Source organism: Mustelus asterias, chromosome 10, assembly GCF_964213995.1.
Source record: "Mustelus asterias chromosome 10, sMusAst1.hap1.1, whole genome shotgun sequence".
Classification (NCBI taxonomy): Eukaryota; Metazoa; Chordata; class Chondrichthyes; order Carcharhiniformes; family Triakidae; genus Mustelus; species Mustelus asterias.
In genome coordinates, this window is record NC_135810.1 from 101240093 (window position 1) to 101259434 (window position 19342).

The 19342-nt window shown below is 46.2% G+C and overlaps 1 protein-coding gene across 1 annotated transcript in view; it reads left to right on the forward strand.

The window, feature by feature from the left end:
• The window catches only part of fgl1b (fibrinogen like 1B), a 27676-nt gene extending 14910 nt beyond the window's left edge, over positions 1 to 12766 (forward strand). Inside the window, exons 4-6 of the mRNA XM_078222310.1 lie at positions 328 to 416; positions 530 to 720; positions 9813 to 12766. Coding sequence (XP_078078436.1) covers positions 328 to 416; positions 530 to 720; positions 9813 to 10005 — 473 coding nt within the window. The 3' untranslated portion in view covers positions 10006 to 12766. The remainder of the gene's footprint in view (positions 1 to 327; positions 417 to 529; positions 721 to 9812) is intronic.
• The last annotated feature ends 6576 nt before the right edge of the window (positions 12767 to 19342 follow it).

Below are 19342 nucleotides of genomic sequence, written 5' to 3' on the forward strand. Positions count from 1 at the left end.
CCACCTTCTTCCATCGGGAAAAAGATACAAAAGTCTGAGGTCACGTATCAACCGACTCAAGAACAGCTTCTTCCCTGCTGCCGTCAGACTTTTGAATGGGCCTACCTTGCATTAAGTTGATCTTTCTCTACACCCTAGCTGTGACTGCAACACTACATTCTGCACTCCCTCATTTCCTTCTCTATGAACTGTATGCTTTGTCTGTGTAGCGTCCAAGAAACAATACTTTTCACTGTTTGCTAATACATGTGACAATGATAAATCAAATCAAAATCAAAAACTTTACTTTAAAAATCAACATTTTGACCAATGATAATTTCCTTGCAGGGAAGTACATGGTAAAGATTGACCTTGCTGATTGGAATGGAGAAAAGAGATTTGCGACCTACGAAAAATTTAACATCTCGGACGAAAGCGTAAGAGAAGTTGAAACTAGTGTTGGACATTGATTTCTTTCTCTGTTTGATTGCCAAATAAGTTATCACACGAGTTTTAATGCACATGTTTTTTTTTGTGTTATTTTAACTAGGACAAGTACAGGCTAACATTTGGCATCTATGGGGGAAATGCAGGGGATGCATTGTCTGGCGGCTTAAGGCCAGATGTGCAGTGGTCTGCTTCTCTCAATGGGATGCAGTTTAGTACTCCAGACCAAGACAATGACAGATACCTACAGGGGAGTTGCTCTCAAGAAAATGAATCTGGTTGGTGGTTCAACAGGTAAGCAGTTACATTTATTTATGCAACACTGTGTGTAAAGATATATACACTTACTCTTCCCCCGAGAAAATAATAATTGTGGCTAGAAAATATGATGAGGCCATAATTACCTGTCCAAGTGAGGCTAAATGTCAACTGCTGCAGTGAATTATGGCATGTCATTCGTTTTGCCTTTGTACCCAGTGACCATGTCAAACAGAGTTCAGTTACATATAGCAGGTGAATGGTAGCTTTCCACATTGTACCGGCTATTACTTCTCACTCAGCCCTCATGTATTTTCCTTTCCAGCATTAATATAACGGGCGGAATTTTCCCCCAAAATTTTGTGTCACAAAAGTCTGAAAAACGGATTTTTTTCGGTGGGGGGGGGGGAGCCTGAGCTCACAGGTGAAGCTGGCTGAAGACTACTACGCATGCGCCCTGATCTCCCATATACTGTGCACAAGGCTACACAGTATATTGGAGATCTGTTGACCACCGCCCCCCTCCCCACCCCCCCCCCCCCCCCCCCCCGACACCCATCCTCATGGACAACGCCCCTCCCGACCACCCCCTCACAGACACCCGCCTATGGACCCCACTGATCACCACACACCCCACAGACCTCACCCCACAGACACCCTCCACACAGAACCCCCCCCCGTTTGCCCTCCCCCCATTGACAGCTCTCTGATCGCCATGCCCCCACAGTCACCTCCCCACAGACACCCTCCTACAGACCCCCACGATCACCTCTCCCCCCAGAGACACCCCCCTCCGACACTCCCCTGATTGCCACCAGCTCCATTATCACCACACCACAGACCCCTTCCCCACAGAGTCACCACTCATAGACACCCCCACAAATTCCCCCCCCCTCCCCAATCACCGGCCTCTTGAACGTCACCCCCCACCCCCTGATCGCTGGTCTCATGATCCGCAGCCCCAACCACCCATCGGCGGCACATCACCAGCTTTCCCCCCCCCCCCCCCCCCACCCCCGATGCAGAATTCCCCCCTTCACTCTCCTCCTACTGATCTCCCCTTCCCTCATCTGGCTCTGGCTCTGGCCCCATCCCCGTGAGGCCCTGCAGGTCCCATCCTCTTGGCATTGCCTGGTGCCAGGCGGGCAGTGCCAGGGTGCCAGGCTGGCATTGCCAAGTCTCGGGTTGGCAGAACCAGGCTGGCACTGCCCAAGGGGCACTGCCCTGTGTGCCCCCGATCACCCAGGGGGCCTTAATAGACTCCTGCTGCACCAGTGAGGCCATCACATCAGGTCCCTGTTGGAGGGGACCATCTGTGATCCTCGCCAGTGAGGACATCCTCTGGCGAGGTGGGAAAGCTAAGTGAGCCCGGAATATTGCACCCTGGGCTCACTAATCCGATTTAAATGAGGTTAGAAATATTTAAATCAGCCTCACACCCTTCCCATGCACAAGGCTGATTATGTCAATAAAAGTGGCCTGGGCGGCGATTTTCATTTTGTGCCTCCCGCTGAAATTTCCCGCCCCACTACGCTACTTGACCAGCACAGCAGGGTGGAAAAATCGTGCCCAATATATCCAATTTCTGTGCCCTCTGCACTGCCAGAAGTGTTATCCAGAGACCTCTGCTGAAAGCGTGCAGGGAGGGGGGGATAGTAGCTGAAGACAGGACTCCGTTCGATTTTTACGTCCCATAAAATCATAGCAGTGATATCACAGTTACAGACCATTCGGCCCATCACACGAGAAGTGGCTCTCTGTGAGAGCTAGTCCCAATCTCTTGTCCCATCCCCATAATTTTTGAAATGGTGAGCCATTTCCCTTTTAAAATCAATTACAAAATCCCGCTACTCTATGATTTTGGGTGGGGCATTCCGTTGTCCTAACCACACATTGTATAAATAAAAGAAATGTTTAGACAGAGTTGGGATAAATCAGGTTTCCCTCTGAGTGTATTAGCGATTCTGCAGGTGCAAGTTTGGTGAACTGGAGCCTATTAGGCTCCACCTAATGGTAAAAGTGTGCACTGCAGGCACGACCGTGTGACAGAATGCTACAAGACCGTCACAACAAATTTAATGTAAATAGCTATTTAACCCAGGCAGCCTTTTCTTTGTATTTAAGCCAACAAAATCTCAAGCGAATTGTTATTTGTTAGCAGAACTAGTGATGATGAAACATTGCCATAACTTCAGAACTGTGCAGCACAAACAGGAAGGCAATAAAATCTGTTTTTAAAAATAACTTTATGGAAAAGCCATTGATCTAACTTGAATGATAAATTAATGATTCAGACATAAACTTTTCTTTAAAAATTTATGCGTCTTCTGTTTCAATTCCAAAGTTCCTGATTTCTTGGAACTTGTTTTCATTTTATTTAATCTGGAAACTTTGGGTCACACGATAGAATCCTTACAATGCAGAAGAGGCCATTCGGCCCATCCAGTCTGCACCGCCTTTCCGACAGAGTATCCCACCCAGGCTCTCTCCTCCTCCCTGTCCCTGTAACCCCGCACATTTCCCATGGCTAATCCATCTAACCTACGCATCTTGGGACACTAAGGGGGCAATTTAGCATGGCCGATCCACCGAACCTGCACATCTTTGGAACAAGGGCGGAAACTGGAGCACCCAGAGGAAACCCATGCTGACACGGGAAGAACATGCAAACTCCACAAAGACAGGCACCCAAGACTGGAATTGAACCCGGGTCCGTGGCGCTGTGAGGCAGCAGTGATAACCATTGTGTCACTTTGCCGCCCTATCTGTTGCATTTTGTGACCAGGTTCATCCCAAACAGAAGGGTTCTAAACGGTGACAAAATTCATAATGCTAAAGTGCAAAGGGACTTGGGAGTCCTAGTCCAGGATTCTCGAAAGGTAAACTTGCAGGTTGAGTCCGTAATTAAGGAAACAAATGTAATGTTGTCATTTATCTCAAGAGGCTTGGAATACAAAAGCAGGGATGTACTTCTGAGGCTTTATAAAGCACTGGTTAGGCCCCATTTGGAGTACTGTGAGCAATTTTGGGCCCCACACCTCAGGAAGGACATACTGGCACTGGAGCGGGTCCAGCGGAGATTCACACGGATGATCCCAGGAATGGTAGGCCTGACATACGATGAACGTCTGAGGATCGTGGGATTATATTCATTGGAGTTTAGGAGGTTGAGGGGAGATCTGATAGAAACTTACAAGATAATGAACGGCTTAGATAGGATGGACGTAGGGAAGTTGTTTCCATTAACAGGGGAGACTAGGACGCGGGGGCACAGCCTTAGAATAAAAGGGAGTCACTTTAGAACAGAGATGAGGAGAAATTTCTTCAGCCAGAGAGTGGTGGGTCTGTGGAATTCATTGCCACAGAGGGCTGTGGAGGCCGAGACGTTGAGCGTCTTCAAGACAGAAATTGATAAATTCTTGATTTCTCGAGGAATTAAGGGCTATGGGGAGAGAGCGGGTAAATGGAGTTGAAATCAACCATGATTGAATGGTGGAGTGGACTCGATGGGCCGAATGGCCTTACTTCCGCTCCTATGTCTTATGGTCTTATGGTCTTATGGTTGTATGTTTTTTTCCTTATGGATTGCAAGTGTCTGAGGCACAGTGTGTTTGGCTAGTTTCAGTCTAGTTCATATTGTGTGCATGGCTCAAGGGAGTTGCTGTTTTATCATTTGACACCAAATTGACTGATTCACTCAAAGTTATCATTGACACATTGAACGGAAATGGCACACGCATGCGGAAAAGGCTGTGGTTGTAAAGATGATCACAGAGTGTACTGCTGTGACGGCACAGAGAGAGAGAGCTGTATCACAGCTCAACACTGATATCTCAGCACGTGGCACTGTGGTTAGCACTGCTGCCTCACAGCTCCAGGGACTTGGGTTCGATTCCCGGCTTGGGTGCGGAGTTTGCACATTCTCCCCGTGTCTGCATGGGTTTCCTCTCGCGCGCTCCGGTTTCCTCCCACAGTCCGAATGACGTGCTGGTTAGGTGTCTACTTGTGACACTAATAAATAAATAAAAATAACAAATTTTCCTGTCTCTCACACACAATTGGTTGTGTTCAATAATTAAATGACAATTGTTCCCAGATGAATACATACAAACTTTTGATTGCTTGACCTTTTGATGGGGAGGGAAAATAGGTCAAATTAAAATCATAGAAGAGCAGCATTCTTCAATACGTAATTTAAAAGATAGAAGGACCAGGACAGCAAATAAAAGGGAACATCACCACCATCTTCAAGTTTCTCTCCAAGCTGTACACCAGCTTGACTTGAAACTAATATTGCCATTCCTTCACTGTCACTGTGTCAAAGTCCTGGAACTCCATCCTATCAACATTAATGTTTAAAGTTTATTGAATAGTGTCACAGGTAGGGTAACATTAACCCTTCAATGAAGTTACTGTGAAAGTCCCCGAGTTGCCAAACTCTACCGCCTGTTTGGGTACACTGAGAGAGAATCTAGCATGGCCAGTGCACCTAATCAGCGCGTCTTTCAGACTGTGGGAGGAAACCGGAGCACCCGGAGGAAACCCACGGAGGCACGGGGAGAACATGCAAACTCCGCACAGACAGTCACCCAAGCCAGGAATTGAGCCCGGCTCCCTGGCGCTGTGAGGCGGCAGTGCTAACCACTGTGCCACCGTGCAACATTGTGGGTGTTCCTACAACTCACAGGGTGGGATTTTCCACATGTTCCACCCCATCCCCCCTACCCCTCCGCCGCCGCCATGTGGTGTGTTTGGAGGCAGCAGAGGTGGCCAGCCATTGGCTGGTGGCAGGATCTTCTGGTCCAACCGCTGTCTACGGGGTTTTCCATTGTTTCCAGCACCAGGGAACCCACGGCAGGGATTCACTGTCAGTGCGGCCGGAAGATCCCACTGGTGAGAATGGCAGAAACTTCTGGGCATGTGCAGCTCAACACCACCTTAGAACATAGAACATAGAACAGTACAGCACAGAACAGGCCCTTCGGCCCACGATGTTGTGCCGACCTTCATCTGAAACCAAGATCAAGCTATCCCACTCCCTACCATCCTGGTGTGCTCCATGTGCCTATCCAATAACCGCTTAAATGTTCCTAAAGTGTCTGACTCCACTATCACTGCAGGCAGTCCATTCCACACCCCAACCACTCTCTGCGTGAAGAACCTACCTCTGATATCCTTCCTATATCTCCCACCATGAACCCTATAGTTATGCCCCCTTGTAATAGCTCCATCCACCCGAGGAAATAGTCTTTGAACGTTCACTCGATCTATCCCCTTCATCATTTTATAAACCTCTATTAAGTCTCCCCTCAATCTCCTCCGCTCCAGAGAGAACAGCCCCAGCTCCCTCAACCTTTCCTCATAAGACCGACACTCCAAACCAGGCAGCATCCTGGTAAATCTCCTCTGCACTCTTTCCAGCGCTTCCACATCCTTCTTATAGTGAGGTGACCAGAACTGCACGCAATATTCCAAATGCGGTCTCACCAAGGTCCTGTACAGTTGCAGCATAACCCCACGGCTCTTAAACTCCAACCCCCTGTTAATAAAAGCTAACACACTATAGGCCTTCTTCACAGCTCTATCCACTTGAGTGGCAACCTTTAGAGATCTGTGGATATGGACCCCAAGATCTCTCTGTTCCTCCACAGTCTTCAGAACCCTACCTTTGACCCTGTAATCCACATTTAAATTAGTCCTACCAAAATGAATCACCTCACATTTATCAGGGTTAAACTCCATTTGCCATTTTTCAGCCCAGCTTTGCATCCTATCTATGTCTCTTTGCAGCCTACAACAGCCCTCCACCTCATCCACTACTCCACCAATCTTGGTGTCATCAGCAAATTTACTGATCCACCCTTCAGCCCCCTCCTCTAAGTCATTAATAAAAATCACAAAGAGCAGAGGACCAAGCACTGATCCCTGCGGCACTCCGCTAGCAACCTGCCTCCAGTCCGAAAATTTTCCATCCACCACCACCCTCTGTCTTCGATCAGACAGCCAGTTACCTATCCAATCGGCCAACTTTCCCTCTATCCCACACCTCCTTACTTTCATCATAAGCCGACCATGGGGGACCTTATCAAACGCCTTACTAAAATCCATGTATATGACATCAACCGCCCTACCTTCATCAACACACCTAGTTACCTCCTCAAAAAATTCTATCAAATTTGTGAGGCACGATTTGCCCTTCACAAATCCGTGCTGACTATCCCGGATTAATCCGCATCTTTCTAAATGGTCGTAAATCCCATCCCTAAGGACCTTTTCCATCAATTTACCAACCACCGAAGTCAGACTAACCGGTCTATAATTACCAGGGTCATTTCTATTCCCTTTCTTAAACAGAGGAACAACATTTGCCACTCTCCAGTCCTCTGGCACCATCCCCGTGGACAGCGAGGACCCAAAGATCAAAGCCAAAGGCTCTGCAATCTCATCCCTCGCCTCCCAAAGAATCCTAGGATACATTTCATCAGGCCCAGGGGACTTATCGACCTTCAGTTTATTCAAAACTGCCAATACATCCTCCCTCCGAACATCTATTTCCTCCAGCCTATTAGCCTGTAACACCTTCTCTTCCTGAAAAACATGGCCCCTCTCCTTGGTGAACACTGAAGAAAAGTATTCATTCATCACCTCGCCTATCTCTACTGATTCCATACACAAGTTCCCACCACTGTCCTTGACCGGCCCTAACCTCACCCTGGTCATTCTTTTATTCCTCACATAAGAGTAAAAAGCCTTGGGGTTTTCCTTGATCCGACCCGCCAAGGACTTCTCATGTCCCCTCCTAGCTCTCCTCAGCCCCTTTTTCAGCTCGTTCCTTGCTAACTTGTAACCCTCAGTCGAGCCATCTGAACCTTGTTTCCTCATCCCTACATAAGCTTCCCTCTTCCTTTTCACAAGACATTCCACCTCTTTTGTGAACCACGGTTCCCTCACTCGGCCATTTCCTCCCTGCCTGACAGGGACATACCTATCAAGGACACCCAGTATTTGTTCCTTGAAAAAGTTCCACTTTTCATCAGTGCCTTTCCCTGACAGTTTCTGTTCCCATCTTATGCCCCCTAATTCTTGCCTAATCGCATCATAATTACCTTTCCCCCAATTGTAAGCCTTGCCCTGCCGTCCGGCCCTATCCCTCTCCATTGCAATAACAAAAGACACCGAATTGTGGTCACTATCTCCAAAGTTCTCTCCCACAACCAAATCTAACACTTGGCCCGGTTCATTTCCCAGTACCAAATCCAATGTGGCCTCACCCCTTGTCGGCCTATCCACATATTGTGTCAGGAAACCCTCCTGCACACACTGCACAAAAAGTGCCCCATCCAAACTATTTGACCTACAAAGGTTCCAATCAATATTTGGAAAGTTAAAGTCCCCCATGACAACTACCCTGTGACCCCCACACGTATCCATAATCTGCTTAGCAATTTCTTCCTCCACATCTCTATTACTATTTGGGGGCCTATAGTAAACTCCTAGCAACGTGACCGCTCCTTTCCTGTTTCTAACTGCAGCCCATATTACCTCAGTGTGCATATCCCCCTCAAAGTGCTTTTCCGCAGCCGTTAAACTATCCTTGATTAACAATGCTACTCCTCCACCTCTTTTACCAGCTTCCCTACACTTACTGAAACATCTATACCCCGGAACGTCCAACAACCATTCCTGTCCTTGTTCTACCCACGTCTCCGTAATGGCCACAACATCGTAGTCCCAAGTAGCAATCCACGCCCCAAGTTCATCCACCTTGTTCCGGATGCTCCTTGCATTGAAGTAGACACACTTCAACCCATCTTCCTGTCTACCGGTACCCACCCTTGACCTTGATACCTTCCCAATACCTCACCACCCTCAACACTGACTTCTGGACTACAACTCCTTTTCCCACTCCCCTGACAAATTAGTTTAAATCCCCCTGAAGAGCCGTAGCAAATTTCCCTCCCAGGATATTGGTGCCCCTCTGGTTCAGGTGCACCCCGTCCTGTTTGTAGAGGTCCCACCTTCCCCAGAACGTGTTCCAATTATCCACGTATCTGAAACCCTCCCTCCTGCACCATCCCTGCAACCACATGTTTAAGTGCACTCTCTCCCTGTTCCTCAACTCGCTATCACGTGGCACCGGTAGCGTACCAGAGATGACCACATGTTTTGTCTTTGCTCTCAGCTTCCAGCCGAGCTCCCGAAATTCCTGTTTTAAATCCCCGTCCCTTCTCTTACCTATGTCGTTGGTACCAATGTGTACCACGACTTGTGACTGTTTCCCCTCCCCCTTAAGAATCCGGAAAACATGGTCCGAGACGTCACGGACCCTGGCATCCGGTAGGCAACAAACCATCCTCGAGTCTCTTTTGCTGCCACAGAACCTCCTATCTATCCCTCTAACTAACGAGTCCCCAATAACTATTGCCCTCCCGCTCTCCTCCTTACCCTCCTGAGCCACCTTCTGAAGGGTAGTTAGGATGGGCAACAAATGATGGTCTAGACATCCCACAAATGATTTTTTTTAAAGTGAAAAATTCAGTTTATTTCACTCAACAAGGACATAAGGGGTGAGAAATGTATCTGAGGTGAGTGACACAAAATGGCTGATATCAGATCGGCTGCCTGTTAACCAGTCACTAGAATCATAGAACCCTATAGTGCAGAAGGAGACTATTTGGCCCATCGACTCTGCACCGATCACAATCCCACACAGGCCCTATCCCCATAACCCCATGCATTTACCCTAGCTAGTCCCCCTGACACTAAGGGGCAATTTAGCATGGCCAATCCAACTAACCTGCACATCTTTGGACCATGGGAGGAAACCGGAGCACTCGGAGGAAACTCACGCAGACACAGGGAGAATGTGCAAACTCCACACAGACAGTGACCCCAAGCCGGGAATCAAACCCAGATCCCAGGCGCTGTGAGGCAGCAGTGCTAACCACTGTGCCATCGTGCAGCCTGCTAGTGTTAAATATCAGGCTCTGCATACAATGAATGACCAAGCCAGTATCACCCACGTTATCACCCAAGGTGGATTTCTAGCCCAAATTGTTTGTTTAACTAAATCTGTTAGATTTTTGCTTCCATGCTAACTTTTTCAAAAAATCAATCTCTTTTCAAAGGTGTAATTCTGCCAATCTTAATGGAAAATACTATCAACATGGCAACTACACTGCAAAAAACGATAATGGAATTGTCTGGTGCCCTTGGACAGGATGGTGGTACTCTCTGAAGTTCACAGCCATGAAAGTCAGACCACTCTACTTCTTTCCAAGTGCTGGAAGCGGAGATCATGGCAACAAAATTGGCTCATAATTGCTTGACAAGGAACTGGATTTTCATGTCATATCTAGGTTCGTTACCTCAATGAGAGAGAAATATTATGGAGTTAAACTTTTGTATTTTGTAGACTATGACATTGTTAAATAGGCCATGGCTATAACTTTTTGTATTGTGATAATAAATTACTTTATCATTTTGATGATAAAATGGCAAACTGCATCAGTCCATCTCAGTTAGTGGAATTAGCATTCTGCAAAAAACAGGATAAAAAGCCGAGGAGAGTCGGGGGAATTTAACTTGCAGGTACCTATTTTACAATGTTAAGGCCCATTTGATATTCAGGTGAACCCGTAAATGAGCGAGTAACCTAGCTTCCTGAAATGAACGTAAGCTTCCTGAAATGAACGTTAGGATGGAAGTTGAACCCCTAAAGAAATGGCCGCCGACAAAAATGACCAGAAGACCACAGGCTTTATTGATATGGACCAGAATCACAGAATATTACAGCCCATTGAGTCTGCACCGATGCAAGAAAGGCCCTGATCTGTCCACCTAATCCCACTTGACCGCACTTGGCCCATAGTTATGGCGTGCCAAGTACTCATTCAAGTACTTTTTCAAAGGATGTGAGGTATCTCCCCCGCCCCCGAACCGCCCCCACCAGACAGTGCATTCCAGACCGAAACCATCCTCTGGGTAAAAAGTCTCTTCCTCAAATCCCCCCTAAACCTCCCATCCCTCAACTGACCCTTAAACTAAGGGGAACAACTGCTCTCTATCCACCCTGTCCATGCCCCTCATAATCTTGAACACCTCAATCAAGTCGCCCCTCAGTCTTCTCTGCTCCAGAGAAAATAACCCAAGCCTATCCAACCTCTCTTTATAGCTTAAATGTTCCATCCCAGGCAGCATCCTGGTGAATCTCCTCTGCACCCCTTCCAGTGCGATCACATCCTTCCTGTAATGTGGCGACCAGAACTGCACACAGTGCTCCAGCTGTGGCCTCACCAAAGTTCTATACAACTCCATCATGACCTCTCTGCTTTTGTAATCTAAACCCCGATTGATAAAGGCGAGTGTGCCACATGCCTTTGTCCCCACCCTCTTAACCTGCCTTTCTGCCTTCAGAGATCCATGGACAAACACGCCAAGGTCCCTTTGTTCTTCAGAACTTACCAGTGTCAGATCTTTCATGGTATGCTTCCTTGTCAAATTATTTCTTCCAAGGAGAAGCAAAATAGTTTTGTCCCGCACTACCAATTGCCCCCACCCATAAAACTCTGGCCCATTTCTGATTCTTTTGACATCCCGGATCCAATATCAATTTATCATCACCTCTCCACTCTCTCCACCCCCCCCCCCCCACCACCCACCCCCCCCCCCCCCCCCCGCCACCCCCCCAGACCTGACTAGCATCCAGCTCCAGATGAGAGGTATGGTCCATTTCCTGCCCTCCCCAGCCTCCACAGCTCACTGCCGACAGTAAGCAAATTTATTGGATAAGGTTCTTGAATATCCCGAAACCATTATCTTCAAGATATTCAGGCAGATATTATCATACTGTACTAAATGTGATGTTTAAATTAATGTTGATTATAAATAAACTTTTTTATTTGAGGAAACATTGATGTAAATTTTTAGGGTTTACGTCATATTGTGATACTATGCTCTTTAACTGAAAATAATATTAACTTCTAATTGCCCTGTGTAGTATGCCTTAAAGCGTTTTGAAATCAATGTGAATGCGTTCAATCTGAGAAATCGGAATTGACTGATTATTTGCAAATGCAATACTTGTCTTCTTACGGTTGACTGACTGAAAATACTTCATGCAGTAAGTGTAAAAATAAGATGACAGTTTGAACTAATCAAATGTCTCTGCATAACATTGCTAAAAAATTTTTTGCTCTCAAAAAATCTGGGAATTTCAAATTCTGTCCATACACGTGTAACGCCAAACAATGGTGACTTTTAGATTGTCAAAAGATCAAGGTTATAGAATCCTACAGTGCAGAAGGAGACCATTCAGCCCATCAAGTCCGCACCAATCACAATCCCATCCAGGCCCTATCCTCATAACCCCATGCATTTACCCTAGCAATCCCCCTGACACTAAGGGGCAATTTAGCATAGCCAATTCATCTAACCCACACATCTTTGGACTGTGGGAGGAAACCAGAGCACCCGGTGGAAACCCATGCAGACACGGGGAGAATGTGCAAACTCTTCACAGACAGTGACCCAAGCCGGAAATTAAACCTAGGACCCTGGTGCTGTGAGGCTGCAGTGCTAACCACTGTGCTACCGTGCCCCTCAGAGTTGATTATACTTCACCTCGCATGCTGAGAGGGAGGCGATGACCTAGTGGTATTATTGCCAGACTGTTAATCCAGAAACTCAGCTAATGTTCTAGGGACCTGGGTTCAAATCCATGGCAGCTGGTGGTATTTGAATTCAATATAAAATATCTGGAATTAAGAATCTACTGATGACCATGAAACCATTGTCGATTGTCGGAAAAACCCATCTAGTTCATTAATGCCCTTTAGGGAAGGAAATCTGCCGTCCTTACCTGGTCTGGCCTACATGTGACTCCAGACCCATAGCAATGTGGTTGACTCTCAACTGCCCTCCAAGGGCAACTAGGGATGGACAATAAATGCTGGCCAACCAGTGATACCCATGTTCCACGAATGAATAAAAAAAGTTGCTGAAATGAATGCTAATATTACCTTAATAAAGCTATGTAATATAAACCCTGTACAAATAAAATAAAACAGTGTAAATAAGTAAACTCATATGGACATGTATTTCTGTTCATTCTGCATTTTCCCATTCTCTCCAACACCCCATCCCCCACTCCCATTTTATAAAGAAGTGCCTGATGCGCGATTAAATCACTCGGGAGGCTGGATCGTACCCGGGAAATAAAGGCTTTTATTAGTAACAAGAATGGAGCATACTGCTTAACAATACAATCCCAGACTAAAGGGTCACCCGGCAGTGCAGTGACCTTTATACTCCTACAGGTAGGCGGAGCCAACCGGAGTGTACCACAGAACAATACCAACAGGTAGAACACCCCAACCCTAACCCCAACAGTAACATATGTACAAGTACCCATAGTGCTAACCATCTATGGTTCAGTACCCATAGTGGTAACCATCTATGGTTCACCACAGTGCCAACTCTCAAGCCTCCAACTATAGGTACCTCACTCTAAGAGGGCAATGCTAACCATGGACTTCCATGTTGTAGATCCATGTTATGCTTGGCATGATACTGCAGTGTCTTGCTGTTGCCACTCGCAGGTTCTGGCTGATGCACAGACGCTCCCATTCTTACTGCCTGCCATTGGTTTTACAAATTGATACTCAGGGCAGAATTTTACCGTCCCACCCACCATGGGAATTGTAGCGGGCGGGAAACGGACCATGCAATGGTCCGTTGACCTTGGGCGGGATTTTCCAGCCTTGGGGCGAGCACGGCCAGAAAATCCCGCCCATAATCTGTTTGACCATATTACGAACACATTGACACATAGTCATTGACTACCAGAGTGGGACTTGAACCCTGAGCTTCTAGTTGCGAGGCAGCGTGCCACAAGACCTCCACATTAGATCAACACATATAATAAATATCTTATTTTTCCAACAAAAATATTATTTCAACAGAGTCAGTACATAAGCCATTTTACAAATATTACAATTTCTATATTAAAAAGTAATCAATACATTACTAACACTCTGTGATGAACCGCCTATAAATATTTAAGTCATTAGTCATTGGAAAAACCCATGGCATTTGCAATTGGAGTAAACAAAATCCTGCTCAAAGGAATTGAACGCCCCTGCAAGCCCAGCCAACTGCACTAACTCAATGTACTTCAGCCAGTGTGTTGTCATTAGGCCCCTACATGCAAAAATATTTATAGGCGGTTATTATGGGCGGCACGGTAGCACAGTGGTTAGCACTGCTGCTTCACAGCTCCAGGGACCTGGGTTCGATTCCCGGCTCGGGTCACTGTCTGTGTGGAGTTTGCACATTCTCCTCGTGTCTGCATGGGTTTCCTCCGGGTGCTCCGGTTTCCTCCCACAGCCCAAAGATGTGCGGGTTAGGTTGATTGGTCATGCTAAAATTGCCCTTAGTGTCCTGGGATGCGTAGGTTAGAGGGATTAGTGGGTAAATATATAGGGATGTGGGGGTGGAGCCTGGGTGGGATTGTGGTCGGTGCAGACTCGGTGGGCCGAATGGCCTCTTTCTGTGCTGTAGGGTTTCTATGATTTATTTTAAAAGATATGCAGTTGTAAGAACATATAGTTATAGGCCGGAATTCTCCGGCTGTTCACGCCCCGCTGCCAGCGAGAACGGGGAATTAGGCGCTGAGCCAAATCTCCATTCACTGCAGCGGGACTGGAGAATTTCAGCTGCAGGCAAGGTCGGAGAATTCCGCCCATAGAGGGCATCGGTGACCATGGACTTTCATGTATTGGACCATTTTATGCTTGGCAATGTATTGGAGTGGTTTGTTGTTGCCTTTTATAGGCTCTGGCTGATGAAGAAACGCCTTACAAAAAATACTTTAATGACTATTCACCTTCCAATGTATCCTGTATGTTTGCAAACAATTGCGGCACGGAACATGTGCAGGAAGTTGGAATTTTGATCAATAAAGAGTTGAAAAATACAAGTTAAGGAAAATGTCCAAATAGTCTTCTTTCTAGTGTTCTTCCTCGCCCTGCTTTTCATCTACACCCCTCCATCTCTGAAGATCAAAGCTCAAGCAGGGGATTAGTTAGAACAAGAATATCTTTCTGGCCTGTGTAGCTCAGTGGGCATCCAAGGCCTTTGAGAAACTCTTAATTATCACCAAATCCTTTATTACTCTGTTCTTCTTAGCTCTTCTCCGACATGCACCATTCAATGTCCAATGTTGTGGACAGGTGACCTTTCATCAATCACCTGCTAACGTTGGTTTGGAACTGCCTACTGAAAGGAATCATAGAATCCCCATTCAGCTCTTCGAGCCTGCACCACCAACAGTCCCACTCAGGCTCTATCCCTGTAACCTCACATAATTACCCTGCTAGTCCCCCTGACACTAAGGGGCAATTTAGCATGGCCAATCAACCTAACCCGCACATCTTTGGACTGTGGGAGGAACACAGTAAGAAGTTTAACAACAGGTTAAAGTCCAACAGGTTTATTTGGTAGCAAAAGGCTTTTGCTACCAAATAAACCTGTTGGACTTTAACCTGGTGTTGTTAAACTTCTTACTGTGTTTACCCCAGTCCAACGCCGGCATCTCCTCATCTGTGGGAGGAAACCAGAGGAAACACACACAGATACAATGTGCAAACTCCATACAATCACCCAAGGCCGGAATTGAACCTGGGTCCTGGGTGCTGTGAGGTTGCAGTGCTAAACACTGTGCCACCGTGTCTAATAGTGACTTGCCTTCTCATTTTTCCCCTTTATTTGGCATCACTGCCCACATCCATCCCCCTCCCTACACTCCCATCAACTTCATCGTCTGCAGGCTCTTTATGCAGAATTCCAATTCTGATCCATGCTGCAAAGGGTTAATGAATCATCATGGTATCTGGTACAACTAAAGCTGCATCGCCCATATTAAATCATGTGCACCATTTGACAATTATCTGTGTTCAAAGTTGTCTTTCTGTTTTCCCCAAAACCAAAATCAAACCAAAGGATGGTAAAGAAGACATATGGCATGCTTGCCTTTATTGGTTGGAGCTTTGAGTGCAAGAGTCAGGATATCATGTTGCAGCTTTATAAAACTTTGGTTAGGCCATTAGAGTATTACTTTCAACTCCGGTCGGCATATTATGGGAAGGATGTGGAGGCTTTGGAAAGGGTCCAGAAGAGGTTTAAAAGGATTAGAGGTTATGAGCTATAAGGAGAGACTGGACAAACTAGGGTGTTTTCTCTGGAATGGCGGAGACTGAGGGGAGACCTGATAGAAGTCTATAAAATTATGAGATGCAGAGATAGGGTTGTCAGAATATTATTCCCAGATTTGAAATGTCAAATATAGGGGGCACGCACTTAAGTTGAGAGGGGGGACGTTCAAAGGAGTTGTGAGGGGCAAGTTTTTTACACAGGCCTCAGATCACTGTCTGTGCGGAGTTTGCACATTCTCCCCATGTCTGAGTGGGTTTCCTCTGGGTGCTCTGGTTTCCTCTCACAGTCTCTCTTGGCATCTACTCTGTTAAGGCCCCTCACAATCTGGTATGTTTCAAGAAGATTGCCAGGTTACTGCAAGAAAGAGTCAGGTGTCTGCCAGGGGTGGTGATGCAGGCAGATAGGGGCATTTTAAATGGCTTTTAGATAAGCACATAAATATGCAAGGAATAGAGGGACACGGAACAAGAGCAGGCAGAAGGGATTAGTTTAATTTGGCATCATGTTCGGCACAACATGCGGGCTGAAGGGTCTGCGCCTGTGCTGTACTGTTCTATGTTCTATGCTAAAAGAATCACAGTCTAAACTTTTGTCCTGTCTGCTCCGGATAGATGGGAAACACCAACATAGATTTGAGGCCAGCACCAGACATAAACAGCATTTCAATCTTAGCTTTAAGAAGAGTGGAGGGAAAGTCTCCCAGGGGATCATTCTAGAAATGATCAGATTTTAATATAAATGCTTCAGAATTCCAGACACCTTACTTTTAATACTTGCAGGAAACTTTTTAAATTTTAAACTCAAGTTGATTCTGAGGATCTGCAATTTTACAATGGCATGAATGAGTTGACCTACACCTGTTCTGTCCTAATACAGGAAGGCTAACTGCACGCTGCAATTTTCAGACTGGGAATGAATTGAAGAGACAAATGTGTTCATAATTCAGCTAACGGTAAAACCATTTAAAAACCTGGTCTTCTCGATCACTCTGGTGTAAATTATTTTCACCCACTCGATGTTCAAGTAAAATATTTTATAATTTTAAAATGTATGTCTTCAAAGTTGAATGATATTTATTGTTGTGGATTTATTATTTTCAAAAAGTAATCATGGCATTTATTAAGAATATGTTATCCAAATTATGTGCTTTTAAATTGTTTTGGTTTTCAAACAATTTACTCTTGTGAAAAAATTAAAATAACAGGAGGAAGTATATATAATGTGTGATGTAGCAGAGCTAAGTAACACACTGCACATATTCTTCATAATAAACCAAGGTCAAATAAAGGATAGTTAATTTAAACAGGATAAATAGTGTCTGTCCAGTTTGTTGTCATACTAAACATACAAGCAGAAGGTCTGTTAGTTCCATAACAAAGTCGGTGTATTAAACAGTGCTGTCTGATCCTTGCTGGGAAAGGAGAGAGATCATCAGTTGCTGTACTAAAGGAGAACAAAGGGGAAGAAAGTTGTGTGCCGGATTATAAAAGTCTCTGCCATAAATTCGAGACAGAGGGCTAAAATAAATGGATGGCACACCTGGAGTGATCCTAAATGTTTGTTAATTCCAACCTCCCCTTTCCTCCCCCATCTCACATCCAGTGATGGGGTGGCATGGTGGCACAGTGGTTAGCATTGCTGCCTCACAGTGCCAGGGATCTGGGTTCGATTCTCGGCTTGGGTCACTGTGTATGCTTTACCATGGACAACCTATGCAAAGTATAAAATACATTGCAAATGAAGAAAATCTTATATATTCTCATCATCTCCTGCTTCTCAACTTAGATGCAGTTAAATGTGTTAGAATATAGGCTAATCTCGCAGAGAGGTACTTGATTTCAAGATCAAATGAATGCAAATTCGGGCGGCACGGTGGCTAGCACTGCTGCCTCACAGCGCCAGGGACCCGGGTTCGATTCCCGACTTGCGTCACTGGCTGTGTGGAGTTTGCCCGTTCTCCTCCTGTCTGCGTAGGTTTCCTCCGGGTGCTCCGGTTTCCTCCCACAGTCCAAAAGACGTGCTGGTTAGGTGTGCATTGGCCATGCTAAATTCTCCCTCAGTGTACCTGAACAGGTGCTGGAGTGTGGCGACTAGGGGATTTTCACAGTAACTTCATTGCAGTGATAATATAAGCCTACTTGTGACACTAATAAATAAACTTTAAATTTTAAAACAACAGCTTGTATATAGACAGTGCCCCTAATGGAAGGAACATCCCAAGCTGCTGCACAAAAGACAGGGAAACAGTTACTGACAATGGACGAAAATATTCGGAAGTGTGACAAAGCCTGGTTTAAAAAATGGCTTTTGAGGACACTTTTAAAAGTAAAGGGAGCAGGTCCAAGACAATTAAGGCTCTACAGCCAATGGTAGAATAAAGGAAGGGGGGTGGGGATGTACAAAAACCTAAAATTAGAGCATCAAAAGGCAAAACAATTGTAAGTGTATAGAATCGTAGAATCCCTACAGTGCAGAAGGAGACCATTCAGCCCATCGAGTCCACACCGACCACAATACCACCCAGGCCTCATTTTCTTAACCCCACATATTTACCCCACTAATCCTCTGACACTAGGGGCAATTTAGCATGGCCAATCAACCTAACCCGCACATCTTTGGACTGTGGGGGGAAACTGGAGCACCTGGAGGAAACCCACACAGACATGGGGAGAACATGCAAACTCCCACAGACAGTGATCCAAGGCCGGAATTGAACCCAGGTCCATGGCGCTGTGAGGCAGCAGCGCTAACCACTGTGCCAACGTGTCACCCCGAACCCACGCAGACATGGGGAGAATGTGCAAACTCCACACAGTCACTCGAGGCCACAATTGAACCTGGGTCCCTGGCGCTGTGAGGCAGCAGTGCTAACCACTGAGCCACCGTATGGCTGGAGTTCAATTTTTTTTGTTCATTCATAGGATGTGGGCGTCACTGGCATTTATTGCCCATCCCTAATTTTCCTTAAGCTGAATCGAATGGCTTGCTAGGCCACTTTAGAATTGATCACATTGCTGTGGGTCTGGAGTCACATGTAAGCCAGACCGGGTAAGGACAACAGATTTCCTTCCTTAAAGAACATTAGTGAACCAGGTGAGTTCACAATCCACAATGGTCATTAGACTCTTACGGCAGGAATTTCCAGCCGCGCTCGCCCCAAGACCAGAAATTCCCACTTGAAGTCAACAGACATTTGCATGGTCCACCCCCCCCCCCCCCCGCCCCCGCCACCCCCCCCCCCCCCCCTCCTCCCTGCCCGCTACGATTCCCATGGAGGGCGGGACAGGAAAATTCCGCCCTTAATTCCAGATTTTTATTCCATTCAAATTTCACCATCTGGGTTTTGAATCTGGGTCCCCAGGCCATTACGTTAGGTCTCTGAACTAAGAACAAAGAACAGTACAGCACAGGAAACAGGCCCTTCGGCCCTCCAAGCCTGTGCCGC